At 35.3% G+C, this 26,422-nt stretch overlaps 1 protein-coding gene across 1 annotated transcript; it reads left to right on the forward strand.

Moving 5' to 3' along the window:
* Window positions 1-193: 193 nt before the first annotated feature.
* Window positions 194-26,422, forward strand: ENKUR (enkurin, TRPC channel interacting protein). The gene is made up of 5 exons (XM_036242291.1): window positions 194-270; window positions 10,616-10,761; window positions 15,866-16,089; window positions 20,647-20,793; window positions 26,206-26,422. The coding sequence occupies exons 1-5, from the start codon at window positions 194-196 to the stop codon at window positions 26,377-26,379; spliced, it is 768 nt and encodes a 255-aa protein (XP_036098184.1). The 3' UTR covers window positions 26,380-26,422.

Consider the following 26,422-nt stretch of genomic DNA (forward strand, 5'->3'; position numbering starts at 1 on the left):
AATCGCTGGAGGGACAGAAAGGGTATCTTCTTCTCAGACAGGACCGCTGAAGAGGGCACAGGGGAGGGGGAACCTTAGTGCCTTGAGAAGGCAGGAGAGTGGGAACGGAAAGGGGAAGCAGTGAAGAAAGGGTCGGAGATATTGGTAATTTGAGAAAAATAGTTGAGTAGTTTTGAGAAGTCACTGGGTGGCCATGGATCCAACATGCTCTTCTGAGAGCGTTTATAACCTCATACCCCGGGACTGGAAGGAGCCTCCCCAGCCTCCTAGGTATGTGGCGGTGCAAGATGATCGCTTGAAACAAGAATGGGGATAATTATTCTATTTCAGCATCAACACAGCATCATAGGACTTTTAAAAAGAAATAAAAAAATATTTTTGTCTGGAAGTAGAGTTGGATATAACTTGTTGAAGAGAAGTTTGCAAAATTCTAGGTGTTTAGCGTCTCAAAAATTCAGAGAGGGCGATTCAGTGCTATTAGAGGGCAAATTGTATATGTTAGTCTCCTGTAATATGGTATGTAATTGTTTTATAATTCATCTGATTGTTCGCACATGTGGTATATAACAGAGGGAAATTTCTGGTTGAAAAAAGAAAATCACAATTTTATTTTCCTGTGTTAGGATACTTGATATTTGGTTTCAGGAGTTCGTTATTTTATTTCTAACTGCTGTTTTTCTAAGGGACTAGTACTTATTTTTTTACCAAGATTATTGTCAAATATAAATTTGTTTGTTTCTGAGCCTCAATGTTTTGATCAGTGAAACAAAATAAACTAGATAGTTCCTAAGGTCTCTTACAGGTCTCCTAGATGGAGGGAAGAGTGGATGGACAGAGAACCAAAAATATGTAATTGAGTTAAAAATTTTATGTAGGTTATAGGACCTCTTAAATTCCCCAGTTTCACAAAGGTCATCACAAAGGAAACATCCATTTTGTCTCCTGTGTAGGAACTTAGAACTATTTTAGTCTATGGGGAGAAAAGAAGGTAAGTAGTGGAGAAAATCTCTTTCTCCGAGGACTTTTCTGCCTTTTACCTTTCTCCTTTTCCTTATTCAAGTCAAAACCACATCGAAAGAGCTAGGTTTCCCTAGCTAGGGCTAGGGGAAAAAAGAAAACAGGGACTGCAACTAATTGTTTTCGGGATCATGAATAAATTTTCATTTGTTTTCTGACCTGTAAAACTAATTTTTTTTTCCAAATTCTCACTCAAAGATACTTTTTTTACCATTTTTAATCTTCAGATAGAGTGGGAGAGAGGGAGAGGGAGAGAGAAACGCATCGATTGGTTGCCTCCTGCACAACCCCAACCGTGGCCCAGGCCGAACCACAACCGAGGCACGTGGCCTTGACTGGAATCAAACCTGAGGGCCATCACTCCACCCCTGAGCCAAACCAGCCAGGGCTGTAAAACTAATATTTGCAGTCCCTTTGAGATCTAATGGTCAATTATTTTTGCTAATAATTAACTTGGGGTGCATAACTTCTTCAACAAGTGGGCACATGCTTCCATTTTAAGCCTGAGCATCTTTGTTTTAACCAGGGCAGTACCTACATTGTTTTCCATTAGCTTCTCAAAACCTAGTAGAAACTGGAAAGGGGAATGTAAAGTAAGAAGTTATGACACAGTGGCACAGTTTACTTTTATATATATATATATATATATATATGCATATTTCTTTTTCTTTATTGATTTGAGAGAGAGAGAGGAAGAGGGAGAGAGAGAGAAACATTGATGAGAGAGAACATCGATTGGCCACATCCTGCATGCCCCCCACTGGGGATTGGGCCCACAACCTGGACATATGCCCTGACCAGGAATCGAACCCGTGACCACTTGGTGCATGGGTTGACACTCAACCACTGAGCCACACCGGCTGGGTGGCACAGTTTACTTTTATGAGGAGTGTGCAAATTAACTAATGCTGAACAGACTTTTAGTCCAAATTCCTGCATATTGTACAAGATAAAGTTCTTCTCTGTGACCCACTGGTATTTTCTATAGAGTACTGAATTTGAATGGTAAGATATTTTATTAGATAGATGGTCTGTTCATTGGTAAAGGGAAAACCTTTACTATGCATTTACATGATTTTTTTTCAAGAAATTTTATAGGAACAATCTTAATTCATTTGGTAAGCATTACCTTGAGCCTCCATTTTGTGTATGATATTAATCTTGGAGTGAGGGCACAAACTCCTTGGTTTTCTCTGAAGCAATGTGTAGGAAAAAACTTAAGAGAACAGAAGGCATTCAAATGTGGTGCCATAGAGCACTCTCTGTTAGTAAGTCAGCCTCCACTGTCAGCAACAACCATGAGGAGTTTTTAATTTGATGTCATACCTGAAAACCACTAATTCATAAAAACAGAACATAACTAAACATTTAACTAATTTTTTCTCACAATACTAACACAAACTTGTGACTCAATCCCCTTACCGATACTAAAATTTAATCATAAGAAATGTATTAAGCTACAAGGCTTTATTGTATCACTGAATTATTAACCCAGCTTCAAGAAATCTCACTGAAGCTGTTTGCAAGACTGGCAAGATTATCCAGCTTTCATAAAGAATTGGATTCCTTGGAGAAATAAAAAATTTACTGTTCTGTCATCTTTCATACATCAGAGATTAGTTTCATTGAAAAATAAAAATATAAACATTAAAATATTGATTAAAAATAAAACCATATATTATTAAAAACCCTAATGAGAGATGCAGATACTAAATGAGATAGACATGTTACCAAATAGATATATGTAACCAAAGTGGGAGGAAGGGCAACCTTTTGCAGTTGAATTGTAAGCTGAGACTTAAGATATAAAAGTGTTAAAGTCAATCAGAAACCATGAATCAGTTTTTAAAATTTCAGTTGCTCATGATGCATGAGATGATTTTCAAGATCTTCATCAAATTTGTGACCCTTCTATTGATAACTCAGTTACTTAATATCTCCAATTGTTCTCTCTTTCTCTTTTGTTGAAAGTAATCTTCTAGATATGGTCTGAGTACACAGAACTATGATCTACTTCCCTTGATACCCAATACTTTTACATTTGACAGTCATGTCTCACATTGAAATTCCCACCTGAATTATAACTAAGTTTGTTCCCTCCCATCCTATAATTGTGTAGCTGATCCTTTTTTATCTAAACTCATCATTAATCCATGGAGATAGTTTTGAATTTTGAATCTTTCATATACTCTCTTAAGCATCCCCCAACTTTATGTCATTTGCAGATCTAATGTCTTTTATATCTCCATCAGTCATTGAACTGGGCAAGTACTTTAATAGTCTACTAGATATTTCTTACTAGACTGACAGCAATAGTGTTTTGAAGGATTTAGTCAGTCATCCAAATGCATCCATTAATCAGTCTATATTTATCTACCTTATCAGTAAGGATTTAATAAAAGACTTTACTAATATCAAGATGTATATTACTGTGTCTAAGGTATTTTTCTGATTTATGAGTCCAATGATTTTTCTTTTTTAATGATCTTCATTTCAGTGACCTGAAACTCCAAATGGTTCATGCAATCATTGCTGCTCTACAGATTTTTAGAAGCTCTTTGAAATTGACATCAGGCTCGCCAGTGTGGTGTTTCTGTATGCATGCTTTTTGAAATGGGAATATTTAATGTCATAAGCATCCAGTAGTTGTTTCTTTTTTTATGCCTTTCTGGTTTTCATTGGGATAATTGTGACATGTAGTCAGAATTTCATTTTCGGAGCTTCTCATTCTTCTTGGACTACATCCCATTTTATTCAATTTTCATACTGTTATATCTATATTTTCTGAAGGTTTGTAACATCTTGTTTAAAGTCTGGTTATTTATCTGAGTTTGCTAGTTTGCTAAGTAGTCTTAACTATTATGAAATTTTAGATGACATAGTCATTTTCTCCTGAAGTTCTTATCTACTTTGCTGACTAATTATAGCCAATAATAGAATTGGGAAAAGCATTAATCCTTTTAAATGAACTTATATTTTTAAAAAGTCAAGAATATTCCAACATCTTTGTTTTTAACATAGTGAAATTTTATGCTAAAATTCCCATTGCTGCAATATATGGTCTTGGACAGTTTTATGATTAGTGCTAGAAGTCATTATTCAGGTTTTTCATCTGGCTTTCCAGTCTCTGTAGACTTAAATAATAACACTTCTCTTCATCTTTTGTGTTATTTTTACCCAAGTCCTCTTCTCATATTTATATATATTCATGCTTGATATAAACCTCACAATTTATATTGATTTCAAAATCACCAGGGAAAGCAAACACACAACTTAAGATGTGCTATAATTAATAAAATCACCTAAAGAATGCAGAAGAATTGGAGACCCGGGAAAGTAGTAATGAGAAAGATAATAAAAGAAGGCACTTTTTCCCTTCAGATATGTAGATGAGGGTAAGGACACTCACAGAAAGGATTTTGTCATCAAGGAGAATTGCAGCTTCCATCAGCATTTACTGGCTTAATGTTTGTTCATTGTGGGTTATTGCCTCTCATTAAGATTTCTAAGATTATATATAACATGTGGTATATTAGCACATCTCTCTGACATTTTACATGTACCTAAAAATGCTGAGAAGAATATATGCCAAAAATATTTTTTAAAATTAATTGCCAGGGGAATTTGTGAATAAGTGAACTTTTATGAGTGTTAGATTAATTTTTTAGAAGTTTATTCCATGCCAGAACAAAGTTCAATTTCTTAAGCATAGTGTACATATATATTGTGGTATGAGAATCTGTTTACTATAAGTCAGGATACTATATGTCAGTCTACCTGTGTCTATCTCTTGCAGTAACCATTTATATACCATGACTTGACTTTTTAGAGGATATGACTTTCTCCTAAGATACAGGTAAAATCAAGTAAAAGGTCAAACAGCTTTGTGGTTTTTTAAAATTTAAGCAAGATGAATACTCAGTAATAATAATAACAATAATAATACTGCTAATAAAAATGATAATATGTTCAATATATTAGTGTTTACACAGTCAGGAACAGGTCTGTGTTTTACACAATCATTATTTTATTTAATTCTCACAAGAACCCTATGAGATAATTACTTATTCACTCAGTTTTATGGAAGGGGAAACTCAGGCCCAGCTTCGAGGTAGCTAGGATGAACAAGAGCTAAGATTGAATTATAAGTCTGACACCAAAGTACATAATCAGTTTGCACACTGCCTTTTAACTTGAGTAACTAATTAAAACAAACCTAATGCTTCAATAGCATAGATAGATAGATAGATAGATAGATAGATAGATAGATAGATATAGTTTAGTCTTCAGGTAATTTATTATGTATTAGATACTGTTTAGTATATATTTAAACATTACCACATTATAGTGCAATAAGATTTTTAAAATGATATCAAAGCAAATAGAAAATAATGGTAGAAAAATAAGATAATACTACAAATGAGCATGAAATTTCTTGTATGTGAAATGTATGCTTTAAAACATTGCATGTTTGACCTGGCCGGTTTGGCTCAGCAGTTACAGCATGGGCCCATGGACCAAAGAGTCACAGGTTCGATTCCGGTCAAGGGCACCCATACCTCAGCTGTGGTTCTGTCCCTGGCTCTGTTCAGGGTTGTACAGGAGGTAGCAATCGATGTGTCTCTCTCTCTTTCTCTCCTCCTCCCTCCCTCCTAATCTATCTGAAGATAAATGGAAAAAAGTATCCTCGGGTGAGGATTTAAAAAATAATAATAATAAAATAAAACATTGCATGTTTTCTTGAAATCTGATACAAATTTGGCTCAGTGCTAACTAGAAACTGGGCAATCCACAAAGGCAGAAATATTCTTCCCATGAACCTCTGAAGATCACTTAAACTCTAAGTCGCATTTTCCATAAAAAAAAAAAAAAGCAAAGCAGTAGTAATTTTGGTAGAAAGCCAGGATTACACTTCCTCCATGGTTCATAGAGAGGAGAAGCACTGTGTGTAATGTAATGAATAATGATTTTAGTCACAATATTACATTAAATATACTTAATTCCATAGATCAAATATTGCTCTCATTACAGACCTCATACCAAAACAACGAGGCATGGGTATGATGTGTCTGGGTATGCAACTATTTGACTATATTGTTTAATTCAAGGATTGATTTTTTTTCTGATCTCTATGTTAGCACTGTCCAATAAAATGTGAGCCACATATGCAATTTTTAATTTTCTAATAGCCACATGTAAAAGATAGAAAAAACATGTAAAATTAATTTTAATGACATTTTATTTAACCCAATATGTCTAAAATACTATAATTTAAACATATAGCATAGCCACATTTCAAGTGCTCAATATCCACATGTCGCTGTAACTACAGTATTGTCCAGCACAAATATAAATGAATACAACAATTACATATCCTTTTAATAATTTACCATATTTGTTATTTCTTTCAACAGCTTGCAATAAGTCTTGAACAGCAGTAAGATCAGAATTATATTCAATGACACATACATGGGTTGTCAACTAAGTGCAGAGCACAGCTGGGAGTAGAACTGACATTCATTTGTGGAAATTGAATTATTTGCTATAGTCATGAGGCTGAATTGAAGACTATCACTAACGCCTTCAGATAGGCTTAAGGTGTTTCTATGTATATAGACGAAATTCTCTTCAAGAAATAATTTTAAGGACTTTCTAATATAATCTGGGTCCCAAAGTTCTATGCAGTAGAGAAACACTATAATACTATTGGCTCAAAATTTAAAAACAAAAACTAGTTAACCACATGCCCATCTAACCCATTAGGAAAAAAAATTTCAATCAAGCGTTATCAAACCGTCCCAACTTTTGGTCAGTATTTCTCTGTGTACTCTTTAAAATAAAATGCTTTACAAATGTATATTTAAAGATTTGATATGACTGACTATGTGGTGATTATTAGAAATAAAATAAATGAAATTATGGTATGTTTATTGAAAATGACAACTTTAGTTTTAGAATAATTAATCTATAGCTCACATCTAGTAAAAAGTAGAATGTGTGGTCTAATAAAGTCATTTTCTAGACCTTTATAATAGAGCCATACCATTCAAAAAATGGAATAAAATGTAGTTATTTAAAAGAATGTCTAAGCTTTACATGTACTAATATGGAAAAATATCACATTATATTATGTTTTTAGAATTAAGTTACAATTCATACATAAAAAGAAATACAGAAAACAAAATTTATTCTGGAAAATGGATTGAGGAAATGGCTAGAACCTAGGTTTTTATTCATTTTAAAAACTGAGATATAGTTGACATTATATTAATTTAATTTATTTTTTTAATTTAGGAAAATAAAAAATCATCCATATAGAATTGAATATCTTATTTTCTATAACAGATGCGTAAACTTTGATCTCACACAAAATAATGTGTTGAATCATAAGATTGCAAATTAAAAAGTGGTAAAAATATACACACTTCTTTTTTACCCCAAAGGAATATTTTATTAATCAAAAGATCATATCTGCCAATTCCAACTTCCATGGGAATGTTAAGGCATGGGTTTGGATCGAACATTATTTCCTTAAGGCATCTAATGAGTTCATTCAATGTGGACCGTAATTGATTTGTAGCCATTGAGTTCAAGATTGATGAAAGGCTCCTAAAAGCAAGAAACAATTTCATGTTTCTTCAAACAAACTTATCCACATAAGTATAAAGAGAAAACAAGTTGTTAAAAGTGGTTTAGCTGAACTTCTACTTCCAATCAAGGATGGAATTTATCCTCTCACCTTAAACAACAAAAATAAATAAAACAGTGGTTTTCAGACACTGGATAATAGGCAGCACAGAGCAATCATCCCCAAGAGAAGGGGAAGAGGAACCTAGTGGTTTCTCTGAGTTAATAAAGATAGAGTTTAGGGTTCAGGAAGGTCAAGACAAGGCATGTAGAATTCACAACAAAGAGTACAGGAGAGGTAAGAACTGCAGAGATGCAGAGAGAGAGAGAGAAAGAGAGAGAGAGAGAGATGGAAATATGTGGGAGGAGTTCCCTGAAGTCTTTGGTTGACAGTACACGTGTGTGATGAAACTACTGAGGCCAGGGAAATAAGGAACAGAAGGCAGCAGAGCCGAATAAAGTTCATATTCCTACCAGCCAGATTGGAAACACCTAAGATACAGGGCATTGAGTAGTGCACTCAGAAATATATTGCCTCAGTTATGAAGCCAAATCAGACCTAGACTAAAGCTCTTCTGGACCCAGAAATACAATGCATAACCAAGAGAAAAACCAGTCAATACAAACAGAAAGAACTAGCATCAATGAGAGAATTAGTAGACAAGGATATGACAACCACTATTTTAAATATTCTCCATGCGTTCAAAAAGGTAGTGGAGGAAAACATCAGCAAAATACAGAGAAATGGAAGGATTAAAAAGAAAAAGATCTAAGTCTAACTTACAGAGGTAAAGAATACCATGTCTAAAATGAAAATAAACACTGAAGAAGAAAATATTGTTGAATGCGAAGACATGGTAAAGGAACAATACAAAGTGAAACAGAAAAAATAGAAAAGGAAAACAATCAGTGAGCTGTAAAGAACATCAAGCTGCCTAACATAAGTGTAATTAGAATCCCAGAAAGAGAAGAGAGAGATGGGTAAACAGAAGACATATTTGAATAATGGCAAAAAGAACTGGCAAATTTAATGAAATCCCTAAATTCAAACATCACAATGAAGGAGGAGGGGAAGAAGAAGGAAAAGGAGAAGAACACCATCATACCAAGAGACATTACAATCAAATTTCTTAAAACTAGTAACAAAGAAAAAATAGAAGCTTAAAAGTAGCCAAGGGAAGGAAAACCCACTGCATACAGAGGATAAAAGGACAGCAAATATCTCATTAAAAACAATAGAAGCCAGAAGTTAAAATATTCTTGATGCACAAGGAAGGGTATGAGTCAGAAATTTGTATTTACACAATGAAATAACATAAAATGGTAAGTATATGTGTAAATTATTATTTTTTCTTTTAAGATTTCTTTAAAATATGATTAATCAGGTTCTTAAAGGGAAAATGATCACAATGATTATGGGTTTATAACACATATGGAAGTAAAATATCTTACAACATTAGGACAAAGACTAAATGCAAATATTCTTTTGTAATGTTCTTATACCACATGTGAAATGGTATAATATTTTTTTAATGTAGGCTGTGATAAGTTAAACATGTATATTGTAAACCTTAGAACTTCCACAAAAACAACAATAAGGCAGGATTTTAAAAAAGAATGAACAATGGGATATGTAGAAAACAAACAGCAAGGTTGAAAATTTAAACATGAACATTTTTTAAATCCCGTTAAATGTTAATGGTCTAAACATGCCACATAAAAGAGATTGTTAGAAAGGATAAAATTTGTTTACTATCCATAAATTTTAAAAAAAACCTTTAAAAATAAAGACATAAATAAGTAAAAAGTTGAGGAATGGAAAAATACTATGTTACCACAAATCAAAGGAATGCTGGAGTGGTTATATTCATATCAGACAGAGGAGATTTTAGAATATAATTTTTTTACAGATTTAAAAAACATTATTTTATAATGATGAAATAGTCAGTTTTTGAAGAAGGTATGGTAATACTATGCAACTACTACCAGTATCAAAAATATATAAAGCAAAAATTAATAGATCTAAAAGAAGAAATAGACAAACCCACAATTGCAGTCAGAAATTTCAGTGATTAATAGAACACTTGAAAACACTACCAACCAGTGTGACCCAGTTGTCATTTATAGAACACTCCCTACTAACAACAGCAAAGTACACTTTCTTTTTGAGGGTATATAGAACATTTGCTAAGCTAGACCATACTTTTTGCCACAACACAAGTCTTGGAAAATTTTAAAGGATTGAAATAATAGAAAGTATATCTCTAACCACAATAGAAAATAGTTAGAAATTAGAAAGATATCTGAAAAATCCCCAAATATTTGAAAACTAAACAACACATCTAAATAAGATACTAAGTCAAAAGAAGATATCAGAAGGGAATTAAAAAGGCATTTTGAGTTAATAAAAATGAAGGCACTGTTATCAAAATTTGTGGGGTGCAGCTATAAAACTGTGCATAGAGGGTATTTTATAGCTCTAAATACTTGCAATAGAAAAATATAAAGGTTTAAAGTCAAATATCTAAACTTGCACCTTGAAAAACTTGAAAATGCAAAGCAAATTAAACCCAAAATAAGGAGAAATAGAAAAGATCAATGCAGAAATCATCGAAATGGAAAATATGTAAACATTAGAGAAAATCAATACAAAGCTGGTTCTTTGAGGAGAGCTATAAAGTTAATAAACCCCTAGCCATACTGAGAGAGAGAGAAAGATGTAAAATCATTATTGCTGCTTTAGATGTTCAAAGAATAATAAGGAAACACTATGAATATCTTCACCCTACCACCTCTTTCTTAGGGCAAAGCTTCCCTCCAGCTTGCCTAAGCCTAAAGACAGGGCTCAGACAATTATGCTTTATGGCTATCTCCAAATGAATATGGACTTACACAAATTAGAAATATATATCCTATTTTAAACTTTAAATAATTTTTCTAGAAATCTAAATGCAATTTCTTTTAATTTTAGGTACATGTCTGTTTTTAAAACAGCTGTAAAAGAGGACATGCAAAAATGGAAAACTGCAATGAAAACTATGGGACCACCAAAAGTTGAATTACCTTCTCCAAAGGATTTTTTGAAGAAACATTCAAAGGAAAGAACTCTACCACCCAGTAGGTTTAATCACTCTTTTTTAATATAAACAATGTTAACAGGTAATTTAAAATTATTTTAGTGTCTATGAATACTGAATATGCACAGATCATAGCAACTTTACCTCATATTGAACAGAATTTGAGAGGCTAAAGTAGAAATAGGGACTGTATAGAAAAAGAGAGTAAAGACTGTTAAGTTGCCCAAAAAATAGACTTTCCTTTTGGTGGTGCAAGCATCATGAACTACATCTTAGACTGTCCAGTATAGCCTGACCTCCACGTGCCTCACCATCTTAGTCCCTAACGATATGAATTCAATAACAATTACAAGAAGAGTTCTAAACCCCAACGGGCAAGTGTCTTTTCTCCAAGAGATGAAAATTACAACCATTACTATCAGTTGTTGAAGTAACTACTTTAAGTTTGAATATGGGCTTATCTCTTCTAGATATCTAAGACCATTAAGACAATAAACAAGTTGGATGTAATGAAAGAGCCTTAATAAATGAGTGGTAGACAGAGTCAGTTCTTGGACATGCTACCTGTGCAGTCACACAGGGTCCCGTGCTTAGAAGGACTGCATGCTTGGTTTAATGTTCTGCTTTTGCAATCTTGAAATTCTCAATAGTTTTTAATCAAGGAGCCTCACATTTTTTTGTACTAGGATTCACAAATTATGTAATTAATTATGATCATAAAGTATATAGATATGGGGAAAGAAAGCTATCAGAAAAATGGAGAGTGAATGAAAAGGGATATCTGACCTGTATGTGTGGAAGCAGCTTCTTCCCATCCTGGGCATGTCTTTCCTGATGCTTTAGGACGAGAAAAATGAGAGGGAAATGAGCCCATCTCTTTTCAAAAGTTAGCCTTTTTATGTCTTCTGGCATCAAGGAAATAACATCTCAAGCCCGATGTCCATATTTTATGTCCCTTAATCCTCTCTTATAACCCATATCTCATGACAAAGGATGAGAGTACTATGAGGAAAGATGGAAGAAGCAAGTTGGAAAATACAACATTCATGCTTAAATTCATGTCTTCAAAAGTCTATTTTGTTCTTTGGTTTATCTCTTCCCACCCCACCCTGCTTCCCCCTTCCCTCTGAAGTTTGTCAGCCTGTTCCCTACTTCCATGTCTCTGGATCTATTTTGATTATCAGATTATTTTGTTCATTGTATTTCCTAAATAAGTGAGATCATGTGGTACTTTTCTTTCTCTAAGTGGCTTATTTTGATTCACATAATACTCTCCAGGTCCCTCCATAGCTGGCAAACATTTGAAAAGATTTTTTTTAAGTTTATTTTGTATCTTCCTCAGGTGAAATCTTGGTATTTTGTGACTGGCAACCACTTGAGAACACAAGAAAATGTAAAAATGGAATTTGACATTTTTTCAGTGCCTTAGGACCCATTATATTTCTTGGGTCCTCATGTATCCTAAGTTTAAGCATATTATGTAACACAACTACCAAACTATATAAATCCTAAGTATAAAATAAGGAGAAAGCAAAGAAACCTATATCTCCTCTTATAAATATTATAAGGTAAATAAATACAAAATTGCATGGGCCGTAAGAATAATTAATAAATTCAGTCTAATGATGCAAAGTTCAAAGTTAATGTAGGCCAAGGCTGCTGCCAATTTCTTTTTGAGTATTCTGTCATTTTTAATATAATTTTGAAGACAGTACATTGCTAGATACACTGAAAAAAACAGATAAATGAACATTTCTCTAAATTCAATGGATAGAATATCTGCCTGACTACAAGGCCGTGTTGACATTGCCATTTTGACATAGCCTAAAAAAAAAAACAAGCCATTTGGTTTTCATATTTTTTACCACTATCACCAAATAATTTGTAAAGAGACATCCTTATCCCATTTTCCAAGCCTTACCCAATAGTCAACCCCTGTTCCTGGGATGAGAGACAAGATGATATTTAGATACATCTAACATAAGGGGAAGGCAGAGGTAGGGTTTAGGTACTGTAAGATAGACAACCACAAACGACCAAGAGTTATAATTTACTACTCACCTAAGATTGAATTATTAGTCTTTATAAATGGTTTCCTCATTTTCTGAGAACTTAGTTTCACCTCTTCTACATTTCTAAAGATGTAGATTCTCTTATAGTTACAGGAGTCATTTGAATGCAATTTTGATTCATAATTAATTTTGGCTTCTGAATATTTTCCATGTGAACATCTAGAAGATAGATACCTCTGATTTTGTAGGCAAACCTTCTTTGGTTAGGTGTATCTGGTAGAAAGAAACGATTTGGGTTCCACAGTGAGGTCTTACTCTCTGCTCCAGGCTTCATAGAAACTCCATAATTCAATTTTGAACAATGCTCACAATACCTTAGTAATGTGCTAAGCAGAAAGAAGATATGATTTTTGTAGGTCAAAAACAGTAAACAATTTCACATATAGTTCAACCATATATATACACTATATTCTACATATTAAATTTATTTTTTCTTCCCCTACTTATATGTCAACTCCATGAGAACAGGAACTTTGTCTCTTTTCGCTGCTGTATATGTAGTTCCTAGAGCATTACCTGGGGACATTGTAATTGCTCAACAAAAATATGTTGCATAAATTAATGAATAAATGAATATTCAAAACTCCTTTATAATTTTTCTGGGGATATATAACTAATATCAGAGGTGTATTGGTTTACTAGGGTTGCCATAACAAAGTGTCACAGATTGGGTAGCTTAAAATTTATTTTGTCACAATTCTGAGAACTAGAGCCAAGATCAAGGTGCTGTTAGGGTTGTTTCATTCTAAGGCCTGTCTTCCCTTGTAGATGGCAGTCTTTTACCTGTCTTTTCACATGGTCCTTGTGTGTGTCTTGGATTAGGGTCCCTCCTAATAACCTCATTTTAACTTAAGTACCTCTTTACAGATCCTGTGTCCAAATACAATAACATTCTGAGGTACTGGGGGTTAGGTCTTCAATGTATGAATATTGGGGGAACACAGTTATGCTCATAACAAGAGGTAAATCGAGTTCATAAACTTTATTTTTTCTTTATTGATTTTTAGAGAGAGAGAGGAAGGAAGAGGGAGAGAGAGATAAAAACATCAATGAGAAAGAACATCAATTGGCCATCTCGTGCATGCCCCCCACTGGGGATTGGGCTCACAACCTGGGCATGTGCCCTGACTGGGAATCAAACTTGTGACCTCTTGGTTCATGGGTCAACGCTCAACCGCTGAGCCACACCAGCTGGGCAACAGTTTTTAAATAGTAAGCACAGGGTGGGGCAAAAGTAGGTTTGCAGTTGTGAATACATGAAACAAAGTTTATTCTTGTATTATTATTTCTTAATTATTGTATTATTTATTTGTATTACAACTATAAAATTACTTTTTTCCCATCCTGTATTGTGTTCTTGTTTTGTTTTGTTTTGTTTGTTTTTTATCTTCATCCGAGGACACTTTTGCATTTATCTTCAGATAGAGCGGAAGGGAGAGAGGGAGGAAGAGGGAGAAAGAAACATCTACGTGAGAGAGACACACTGAGTGGTTGCCACCCACACAAACTGCAACTGAGGTATGTGCCCTTTAGCGGGAACCGAACTTGGCACTCTCTGGTTTGTGGGCCGACGCTTTAACCCCTGAGCCAAACCAGCCAGGGCCCATCCTGTATTGTTTTTTTAATACTAAAGGTTATATAATCTCATGAAAAGCTCCAACAATGCAGACATAAATAAAGTCAAAGTCCCTAGTAATTGTGATGGTTAAGATTCGAGTAAGATTTTTCAAGAGAGTTGTCGCCTTTAGTTCTTGAAAAGAAATTATCATTATTTTACAGTTTAATATTTTACAAACCATTTTGATGTGGCTCTGTAAAAATAGATGAGTTAGAACAGTCAGGTTGCAGAGATTGTGTAAAAATGAATAGTTTCACCTGCTGCTAATGAAGAGAATTTGGTATAGAGAAATAAAATAAATTGTGGAGAGCAGTTATTGTGAGATGCAATCAGGAAGGCGTGAATAGGAAACTTCAATTATATTGGTAATGTTTTATTTGTTAAGCTCTGTGTTGGGTACATAGCTATTACATTATTTTTATACCTAATAATATAGTAGTTTTAGTGAAAGAAAAACATAGATTCTTGGACTTTCAATATATCAAGTTTTTAAAATTTATGTGGTTATTTTACAGTAACTTTCCTCGGATGAAGCAATTATTAGTAATATTGACAGTACTCAGAAAAAAAGTTTTAATGTTGCTTTGAATTTTTTTCAATGGGAAACTTGAACTTTTATTGTTGACATTTTTAAAAATATGTTTTATTGATTTTTGAGAGAGAGATAAAAGTAGAGAGAGATAGAAACATCGATGTGAGAGAGAAACATTGATCAGTTCCCTCCGGCACGCCTTTTACTGGGGATTGAGCCTGCAACCCAGGCATGTGCCCTGACCAGGAATTGAACTGGGACCTCTCAGTCCATGGGCCAATGCTCAATCCACTGAGCCACACAGGCCGGACTATTGTTGAAATCTTTATAAGGAAATATTTTCACGATAGCTAGTTAAAATGTATTATTATTTTTTCACAAGAGCTAGTTAAAATGTATAAAATGTATTAGTTACCTAGCATATGATTTGGGGGTACTTATCTTCTTCCCATAGGTTTTTATACTGTTCTTCAAGATATTGATTATGTTGCACTTAATTTTTACATTTATACTTACTGATTTTTAGCTTAAATACTTACATATATTATTATTATTATTTTATTTTTATCCTCACCCAGGACATTTTTTGCATTTATCTTTAGATAGAGCAGGCGGGAGAGAGGGGGGAAGAGGGATAGAGAAACATCGATGTGAGAGAGACACATCGACTGGTTGTCACCCACATGACCCCAACCAGGGCTGGGGACAAACTGCAACTGAGATACATGCCCTTAGCGGGAACCGAATCCAGGACTCTCTCATCCGCAGGCCAATGCTCTAACTGCTGAGCCAAACCGGCCAGGGCTAAAAATATTCTTAATAAAACTTCAATATACTAGTGGTAAAATATCTGGATGTTATATATAGCACTGAGCAGCAATGTTTACAATTTGATATTAACAAGGAAATGTATGTTTAACAGAAAAAAAGTTTGAGCGGGAAGTGCCCAAGAAGCCTCCTGTGCCACTGAGGACTGACCATCCAGTCATGGGAGTACAGAGTGAAAAAAATTTTATCAGTACAAATGCAGCCGGTGTCATTATGGGAGTGGCTAAAAAGCCTAAACCAATTTATGTTGACAAAAGAACTGGAGACAAGCATGATCTTGAAACTTCTGGGCTAGTTCCAAAGTACATCAATAAAAAGGTAACCCTGTGCTATAGTAATTTTAGACCTGAGATTCAAGTAATTTAAATATAATGTTCATAATGATTGTCTATGTTGTCATTAATAGTGCTTTCACTGGACAAATTATATAGATTGCCAATTCTCTTTTCCCTGAAATCTGTGTTTGGTGCAAATTAAATGTGATGAAATTACAGAGAATTTGGAATGAAAATCTTGTAGTTCAGTAGAGAAAAACTATAATTATTTTTCTTTAATTTTAATTTTTAATATATTTAATAATTATAACATACCTTCTCTAAAAGATAATAATTTTAGGTGAGGTGGACATGTCATTAAAAGCACAGTCATTACTATAAATCTAGAAGAAATAAACTTTCGGAAGATCCTAATATTTAGTCAGGAATGATTTCAATGTCTTGGTAGCATATGAAAGAAATGAAGAGTAAAACAACTGTGGAGTCATCCATGCTATTAGTGTAGTATAGCTAACTCACACTGTTATTTTAACTTAAATATGTTTATTTGCTCTTAGTTTGAAGTAAAGCAGACATTGAAAGTACTGTACAACTAATCTAGTCCTTCTGGGACCTTCAGTTCTGTTTGAAAAGGCACTAATCAGATAAACATTTAAATTCATCAGTGAAAATTATACAAACCTGGGTTTCATTGCTTAAATATAAACCTTTTTAATTAATTAATTTACTTTTGTTACAGATGTTTCTCCTTTTCCCCCCACTAATTACCCCCTCCCTGTTCCCCCCGCCCTGTCCACAACTTTGTTGTCCATGTCCATTCATTGTTCATGCATACATGCATATAATTCTGTGGTTTATCTCTCCCCCACCATCCCCTCTTCTGGGGATTGTCAGTCTGTACTCCACTTCCACATCTCTGGGACTACCCCATTCCTCAGACTGTTATGTTCATTATATTCCACAGATAAGTGAGATAATATGATACTTGTCTTTCTCTGTTTCACTTAGGATAATACTTTCCAGGTCCCTCCATGTCGTCTCAAAGGATAAGAGAGCTTTCTTTCTTACAGCTGCATAGTACTCCATTGTGTATAAGTACCACAGCTTTCTTATCCATGCGTCTACTGATGGACATTTGGGCTGTTTCCAGATCTTAGCTATTGTAAATAGTGCTGCTACAAACATGGGGGTACATATATTCTTTCTGATTGGTGTTTCAGGCTTCTTAGGGTATATTCCTAGAAGTGGGATCACTGGGTCAAATGGCAGTTCAATTTTTAATTTTTTGAGGTAGCACCATATTGTTTTCCATAGTGGCTGCACCAGTCTGCATTCCCAATAACAGTGTACTAGAATCCCCTTTTCTCCACACACTCGCTAACACTTGTTTGATGATTTGTTGATGGCAGCCATTCTGACAGGTGTGAGGTGATACCTCATTGTTGTTTTAATTTGCATCTCTCTGATGATTAGTGATGTTGAGCATTTCTTCATATGTCTCTTAGCCATTTGTATGTCCTGTTTGGAGAGGTGTCTATCTAGTTCCTCTGCCCATTTTTAAATTGGGTTCTTTGTCTTCCTTTTGTTGAGTTGTATGAGCACTCTACATAGATTTTTTTTTTTTTTAATCCTCACCCGAGGATATTTTCCTACTTATCTTCAGATAGGTGGGAGGGAGGGAGACAGGGAGAGAGAGAGAGAAACATCTACATGAGAGGGACACATCGACTGGTTGCCTCCCGCACAACCCTGACCAGAACCAGGGACGAACTGCAACCAAGGTTTGTGCCCTTGACCAAATCAAATCCATGACTCTTTGGTCTGAGGGCTGATGCTCTAACCGCTGAGCCAAACCAGCCAGGGCAATATTAGAAGATCTTTGAAATTTAAAAAGTTTACCAAAAAATACCTTACCCCAAACCTATTTTACTTTGTATGCTTAAAGAACATAAAAGTGCTTAAAACACACAGAGTAAATATGAGTGCAAAACCCTAAAGAATAATAATACACAATACTAACGTGTGGCAAAAAAAAAAAAAAAAAAGGAAACAAAATTGCATTAATGATGTATGAGGGCTTGTGTTGAGACAGTCCAGTGATCTACCGTGAGAAATCCATGCCTGTTCAACATCAAAACAGGTACCTCAAGGCTGTTGTCAGAGAACACTGCTTGTTCCCTGAGAAACTGTCATGCAGTTGGCTAAGACACATTTGGAAAACTTGAGCAGGAATCTAGGAGTTGGCAGCACACGCCAATTAAGTTACTCTAGGCTTCTCTGAATGCTTTCTCCTTCTGTGGCTCCCGGAAGCTGCTCATAGTCCTTGTCCCATAGGGTGTGGAAAAGCAGAAATTTCACTCTCCTGGTTCTTTAAAGCTATTTCCAGTCCATTATTTCTCCACCATCACGTAAAAACCCTTCTCCTTTGACGGTCATACCATCATTTGCCATACAGTCTACCCCTCCTGATTGCCTTTTGCCTAAGCTGTCCACTTCAATGTATTTTCTGCCTTGAACAGAAAATTGTAGTAAAAATACATTACAGAGACAGAAAAATATTAAGTATGTCTACCTGTGCTTGTTTACCATGCCACACAAATACTACACTATTATTATTTCCTTGTTATTGCTGGCTAAGCAATCCAGGTTCATGAAGGACTTAACTTACTGTCCTCTTATCAGAGTTAAGTTTTTAAAAAATCTATTATTGGTGAGTGAGATAGTAAGTCCTTTTAAGGGCATTTGTAAAATAAATTTCATGTTTTAATTCCAAATAAAATATTATATGCCCATTTGTGCCATGAGAAATAATTTGTAAAAACAAACCAAAGCATGAATGAGTGCCTGAGGTATATAGCAATAGCGGTAAGACATCATTTCAAATTTTAACTGCCACTTAACTCTGTGATCTTTAACAAGTTATTAGATTTATCACGTGATTGGAGTAAGGAATAAGTGATATAAAATATAATAAACACTTGACATAATACCTGGCACCTAGTAAAAATTCAGTAAAGAGTAGATATTATAGTATATGCAGTTATTATTATCAACAGTATGGCATTAGCCTTCAATGATCCAACATATGGGAATATTTCAGATCACTGAAGCTTTTAGCCATTTGTGAGATTGTTGTTTTTCCTAAAATGTGTCATGTCACTCCTTTTATTCAACAGAGTATGACAAATATAATTTAATCTTTTTTTGATGACACAAAATCATTATTATGACTATCAGTAATTGTTCTGAGCAGTAATGAGGTATTGCCCTCCATGTTTTCTGGAATAGACTGGACTGTTTACCAGTGACCTAACAAGCATACTGCACTCTTTGCGTTTATTTGTAGAGTGCTTTGAAACTTTTCAGAACACATTTACAGCTAGGATTTCTATCCCTTATACAGGCAGAATGGGTTGGGTTATGCTGTGGTAACAAATAACTCCCACATTTCAGTAACTAAAAGCAACTAAGTTTTATTGTTTGCTTATGCCACATGTCCATTAAAGGTTGTTGGAAGCTCTGCTTCTTGTCCTCATTTCATGACCCAGGCAACCCAAAACATCTCCCATCACTATACCAGACAGAAAAAGAATATGGCAAGCCATCCATTAATTCTTAAAGCATCTACCCAAAAGGTCGCTTCCACTCACAGTGGGCAAATCAGGTAACATAGCTACATCTTACTTCAAAGGGAGCAGGAAAGTTTGTCCTTCCTTGTGCCCAAAGGGAGAAGAACCAGAATATTTGTTAATAGTTTTAATGACTACCATCTCTCTCAACAGCTGTTTGCTGAGAGAGGTCTTCCCTGATCTTGTTATTTATCTAAAATAGCTCCTATTCTTTCTTTCCCCTTATTGACTTTTATTTTACCTTGCAATGAATATATATAATTTTATACCCTATTTTTGGTGCTTTTCTCTCACCATAGAATGCACATTCCATGAGGACAGAAACTTTGCCTTTCTTATTCACTAATATACCTAGCACCAAGTACAAATAATGTTTTGAATAATAAATAAGGAGTCGTCGTTTCTCAATACAGTGATATCCATCATACACATTCACTACTCTGAAAGAATCACAGCTGATTACTTCACCATCAGTCCTTGTAAGCAGCCCAGGATCTTGCATTTCCCCAAACACCTTAGAATCCCAAGTCAATTTTCCATACAGTAGAAGTGCTTTGTATCTTTTGAGAGCTGCTTTTTATAATGCCTTGGAAGTATCTTATTTTAATTAACAAGACCTTGCAAAAAAGTCCTCAAGATATTTAAGATATTTCAAGGTAAAAGCTGAAGCAGTACAAGAAATAAAGGCCAACTCTTAGAGGTAAAGTAAGGGCTGAGTCAGCCAAGAGCAAGCGCTAGAAACATTCAAAAGAGGGAAACAAGCTGCCGAAAATAACAGCTCAACTGGTTTTTAAAAGACCGGGATCAACTAGTTCCCAGTAGGGGAAACGGTCACTGAATTTTGTGAGTTTTAAGTTAAGGCTTTAAGTCAGTACCATTTCTTTTTCTCCCAGTCATTGGTTGGTATGTACACGTGTATAAGGGTACATTCAGGATATTGATTGTTTTTTTCCTTGAAAAATCCTTGTAAGGATTATGGTGTCACACCTGAATATATATGTAAGCGAAATGAGGAAGTAAAAAACGCCCAGGAAGAATATGATAACTATATCCAAGAAAACCTCAGGAAAGCAGCTATGAAAAGGCTTTCTGATGAAGAAAGGGAGGCAGTGCTGCAGGTAAGTGTTCTGTAATTTCTATTTCTGTAAAACTCTTTAGAACATCTCTTAAAGAAAGTTCTGCCGTCAACAATTAATAAAGCCAGCACTTTGACTTAGAAATCCAAGGACTGTTTTGGTTATGATGACAACTACATGCAGCAAAGATGACTCTTTGGGAAAACTAAAAGTTATAGTATAGGGATTATTATTTGTTTCCAATTTGGTGAGCTTCTGTTTTTTCCTGAAGTAGTTGATGTTATAAGAAGCTTACTTTCCCCTTAAACAAACGTGCATACATAAAGGAAAAAGCATTTCTATTTTTATTCTCATGGCCCTGATTTTTTTATTTTTTTTATTTTTTATGATACCCATAAAATAGATATTTTTCACTAGATGGAGCTCTAGAATAATTTAAATTCTCCCTAGACCAACTTTTTTTTTTCCTTCCTATAAGCCAAATGTTAAAATTTTAAAGTAACCAGGTATTAGGTTTTACATGTATTTTCGTTGTTTTTGAAAAAAATAAAGTTAAGGCAATATTTACATTGAAGTGCTTAATGCAAGATTTCATCCGAAGCATTTAAAATATTGGGGGTATGAGCAGGGTTATATTTATTAATGGTTGTATGTCCCTGAGCAGGCCACATTCTTCTGCTCATTCTTCATAAAATAACCATCTCCTTATACTTGGAAGAGATCATCTGGGTCTACTTATATTCTTCTATAGTCATACCATCTCTTATAGAAGTAAAAATAGTACTTTACATGTTTTTTCTTTTTCCCTCACCCAAGGACATTTGTCCATTTTTTTGTTCAGATAGAGTGGGAGGGAGAGAGAGAAACATCGACGTGAAAGGGACACATCGAGTGGCTGCCACCCACATGACCAACCAGGGCCGGGGACAAACTGCAACCGAGGTACATGCCCTTAGCGGGAACCAAACTTGGGTCTCTCAGGACCGCAGGCCGACACTCTAACTGTTGAGCCAAACGGCCAGGGCTACATGTTATTTTTTAAAGCTTTCTACAAAGCCATTTCTAGTGACCTTTTTAAAACAGAAAAAAAAAATTTTTCTTATCATATTAATTTCTATTGAGAAATGGATCCATATGCATTATAAATTCTTAACAGTTTTCAATGCTATAATAATCATCAATAAAGATTTTTCCTTTCTTTGTAGAGAGAGACAGATAGAAACATTGATGTGAGAGATAGATTGATCAGCTCCTCCTGCACGCCCCCTACTAGGGATGGAGCCCACAACCTGGGCATGTGCCCTGACCAGGAATCCAACCGGGACCTCTCAGTCCATGGGATAACGCTCAATCCACTGAGCCACATTGGCTGGGCAACAGAGATTTTATTTTATTTAATTAATTTTTAATCCTCACCTGAGGATATTTTTCCATTTGTCTTAAGATAGAGTAGGATAGAGGGAGAGAGGGAAAGAGAGAGAGAGAGAAACATCGATGTGAACGAGACACTGACTGACTGCCTCCCGCCCAACCCTGAGCAGGGCCAGGGACAAACTACAACTGAGGTACATTTCCTTGACCGGAATCGAACCTGAGACTCACTGGTCTGCAGGCTGACACTCTAACTGCTGAGCCAAACTGGCTAGGGCAACAAAGATTTTTTAAATGTCTGTTTCACAAAGAGTATCATGCTAAGCCCCAAGGATATTAAGAGGGATATATGAAAATAAGAATATTGTCATTTAATTGATGAATACATTAAAGTGTGTGTGTATATAGATCCTAAGATTTATAAGACTCCAAGGCACAAGTTTCCACTGAAGGATATAGGTAGGTCATTAGCTGGGCCTTAAACTGCCAAGTAAGATTGGGTCCTAGGAGTGGCCCAAGGGCAGAGACTGTACTGCTATGTCTCTTGGTTGACAGCAGTCTCCTCAGTACATAAACCACTGCCCTGCATGAACATAGGCGTTTCATAATGGTGTCCTGGAAAGAAGAGAGGAAGACAAGCTGGCAGAAGACTGGTGGAACTAGAGTTGGGCTTTCATGTCACTTTCAGGAAGAGTACTGGTCTTTGACCCATCTCTCTCTCTCAGATTCTACCATTCTGAGAAAACACATGCTTTTGTGAAAGTCAGATTTTTATATCTAAATGATACTGAAAAATGGGAAAAGAGAAAAAGAACTTCCCTCAGAAGGAAAAGGCTCTTCCCTCCTGCACCTTTTTAGCTATAGTGGAAAAACTGCTTCCTAATGTAGTCACTACAGAGTTTCTTCAAATACCCTTCGAGTGACAATAGTAGATCCTCCATCAGATGCCTTATTAACCAGGTAGTGTAGTAGTGTAGCTACTGTGGAAACAAAGCCACTAGCTATGCTCCTGACAAGCCATGAACCATGCTTCCCTCCCTGGTTAAGAGTTGCACATAGTTCTATGACAACGTGGTTATATGTCTCTGAGCAGCCACATTCTTCTGCTCATTCTTCATAAACTAACTGTTTCATTATACCTGGAAGAGATCATCTGGACTAGCCATCCCAAACTTCTCATTTCCAGACAAGGATATAAAATTCAAATTTGTTAGGCTCATTGGTTCATTTATCCATGGATTCATTTATTGAGCATCTACTGTATTTCAGGCACTGTACCCACCCTGGAGCATACTGTAGTAAGCAAAACAAATGCAGTCCTTAGCTGAACAAGGACTAAAATCCACATCAACCAATTCCCATGCACATGTATATAACACAGCGGGGAAAGACTGGCCTGGGAATTGGTTGATGTGGATTTTAGTCCTTGTTCAGCTAAGGACTGAAATCCACATCAACCAATTCCCAGGCCAGTCTTTCCCCGCTGTGTTATATACATGTGCATGGGAAGGAACCAAAGGAAGCTGTCGGTCAGGGCTGCAGCAGGAAAATAGAAGGCACACTCAGCTGGACTCGGAAGAGAGTTTTGAGGGAACTACTCACAGATGTGAAGTAGGGCTAAGGGAACCAGCAAGGAATACTGAGGCACCCAAGACTAAGGACTTTGGGAATTCATCACCCTCTGAGGCTCGAAGGTTGAAGGGCAGGGCAAGGAACTCTGCTACCAGAGCCCAGTGAGAGCTGGAGCCTGGAAGACGGGCCACCTGACAGGCGTTGTCACAGGTGGATGAGCCAAGACTAGTGTCAGGTAATTTCAAGAGAGAAAGGAAAGAAAGGCCCCAATCTGTCTCTCCCACCAGTACTACCTTTGACTGAACTGAGGCAGAGACTGGAGGACAAAAGAGCTGGGAGGTAGGAGGTAGTCCACAAAAATCAACCCACCCCACCCCTAGTCACAGTGCAAAATGAGAAGGTGAAGAAAGGGTGGGGGTGGGGTAGGTACAAAAGGAGCGTGATACTGAATAAAGGCACTATTTTATGTCTGCTTCTCCCCATTTGAAGTTTTTCCAAAATTAACAATCTTACTTCAGCATTAAAATAAAGAAGAGAAAAATTCAGAAATAAAAATAAGAGGAAATCACTATTGTTTCAATGGATAAAAGAGTTTCTAGATCAGATAAGAAAATTCTTAAAAAAAAAAAAAAAACAGCAAAGAGGTTATTTCAATATAATATGAAATATTAGTTACATTTAATCGCCATTTCTGGCTATTGACTTCGATCCCAACATTACTGTCCACACTGGAAGGTAAAGCAAACTATCCTTTAAGAGGAAATACAAAGAAAAAGTGTAGCTGCTGTGACCACAAATAATATGGAAATATCACCCAACTAAAACATCAATAAAATATAAAAATTTAAAAAACATCATCCAACTAGAAATGAAAAAACTTTGATATAGCAAGTGTATACATTTCCTCTCTGCCATAGACACCCCTGTGGAGCACCATGGAAACATATTTCCTATTCCATAATGAAAAACAATAAAATAATATTTCTATGAAGACTTCTTTTTGGAGTGTAGCTCATGTACTATTAAGAATTGTTTTAAAACATCCCCCTCTTGCCCTGGCCGGTTTGGCTCAGCGGTTAAAGCGTCGGCCTGCAGTCCAGAGAGACCCAGGGTCCGTTCCCGCTAAAGGCACGGACCTCAGTTGCAGTTTGTCCCCAACCCTGGTTGGGGTCGTTTGGGAGGCAGCCACTTGATGTGTCCCTTTCACGTTGATGTTTCTCTTCCTCTCTCTCCCTGTCACTCTATCTGAACAAAAAATGAAAAAATGTCTTTGGGGATAAAAAAAAAATCTCCTTCTTAAAAGTTTAAGTAAGATACTTTTTCTTCTACCTTTCTCCTTTCCCAAAGCCTTCATATAATCTCACTCAAAGGTTCAAAATTTGTTATCCTTTCTTTCAAGTAACCTATTCTACACAGTATGCCCTATTCTTTTTTTTTTTAACTAAGCATGGAAATAAGTCATTGAAATTTTATTGTCCCTGGAAGTTTCAACAAGATTAAATTTTTACTATAGGGGTTTATTATGAAGGCATTATTATATAAGACACTTCTAATTTTCTCATAAACCTAAATGTATGGCCATGATTTTCAAGGACCATATCATCATGGCAATGTTTTTATTATAGGTTCAGTTTTACTTTTTGTTTGTAAAACAAAACAAAAAAAAATGATTTGTGCATCTATAGTGAATAATTTCATTGCATGACTTCAGTTAGTAGTTTAATGTCATTTTGTCCATGGGGCCTCTAGCGCACTGTGATAAGAAATTGTAACAACACAGAGATGGAAATAACCTTTATGGCTCCTAAGAGATCCTTAACTTTGAATTTGTTGGTTACTGAGAATATAAAAAATTAACTACATTATTAAATTAGCATGTGTATTACATTTAATGACATTTCAGTCATTTCTAGAATACATTAATGGAAAGTATAGATCCCTTGGCTCTATGGAGGGAGAATTCTAATACACTGAAAGAGACATAAATGATAATCTCTTGTGAAATTGAATTTTGGCATTTTGTACAATTGCATCTAGTCAGATTAAGAAAATAATGGTCACACAAGGCAGAATTAAGTCTTTTGATGTAATTTCTTTGTTGAAGAATGGGGATGATGGTTTAAAAAGAAAATCCCAAGGAAAAAATGTTTGTTTTTTTGTCTGAGGATATCAATTCTAAGTTGTTTTTACTAAAGCATTTATTATGAGCTCAGTTTTATACTATTCATAACTCTGTGTATGTGTATTGGATGGTAAAAACAAGTACAGTAACATTTAAAACAGAGCAAATAAATACTCCCAGTGGGAACTGAACACAAAATCAGGACAGGGTTTGGCTTCTGTACAGTGTTTTTTGTTTCTGTGGCCAAGTACTTGATAAATAAATATTATTTTAAAAGTCATTTTTGTCAGTTTTCTTTTAACCAGTACAGTTTTCTTTACATTTACTCTATAATTTACTTTAATTTTGCAGTTTACTGTAGTATTTACAGTTTTCTTTACCATTTGCAGGGGCTGAAAAAGAACTGGGAAGAGGTGCATAAAGAGTTCCAGTCCCTCTCGGTCTTCATCGATTCCTTACCAAAGAAGATCCGCAAGCAGAGGCTAGAAGAAGAAATGAAGCAACTGGAACATGACATTGGTGTCATTGAAAAGCACAAAATTATTTATATTGCCAATAAGTAATAATGGATTTTTAAAATATAGTAACTTTAATATAGGACGAAAA

This window comes from Molossus molossus, unplaced genomic scaffold, assembly GCF_014108415.1.
Source record: "Molossus molossus isolate mMolMol1 unplaced genomic scaffold, mMolMol1.p scaffold_m16_p_1, whole genome shotgun sequence".
Taxonomy (NCBI): domain Eukaryota; kingdom Metazoa; phylum Chordata; class Mammalia; order Chiroptera; family Molossidae; genus Molossus; species Molossus molossus.

Bases quoted from the DNA above. Each gene is read 5' to 3' on its own strand.
- ENKUR (XM_036242291.1), top strand. From the start codon at position 194: ATGGATCCAACATGCTCTTCTGAGAGCGTTTATAACCTCATACCCCGG. The intron at 10,762-15,865 runs GTAGGTTTAATC...TATGTTTAACAG, and splicing joins GGAAAGAACTCTACCACCCA to AAAAAAAGTTTGAGCGGGAA. The intron at 16,090-20,646 runs GTAACCCTGTGC...AATCCTTGTAAG, and splicing joins CAAAGTACATCAATAAAAAG to GATTATGGTGTCACACCTGA.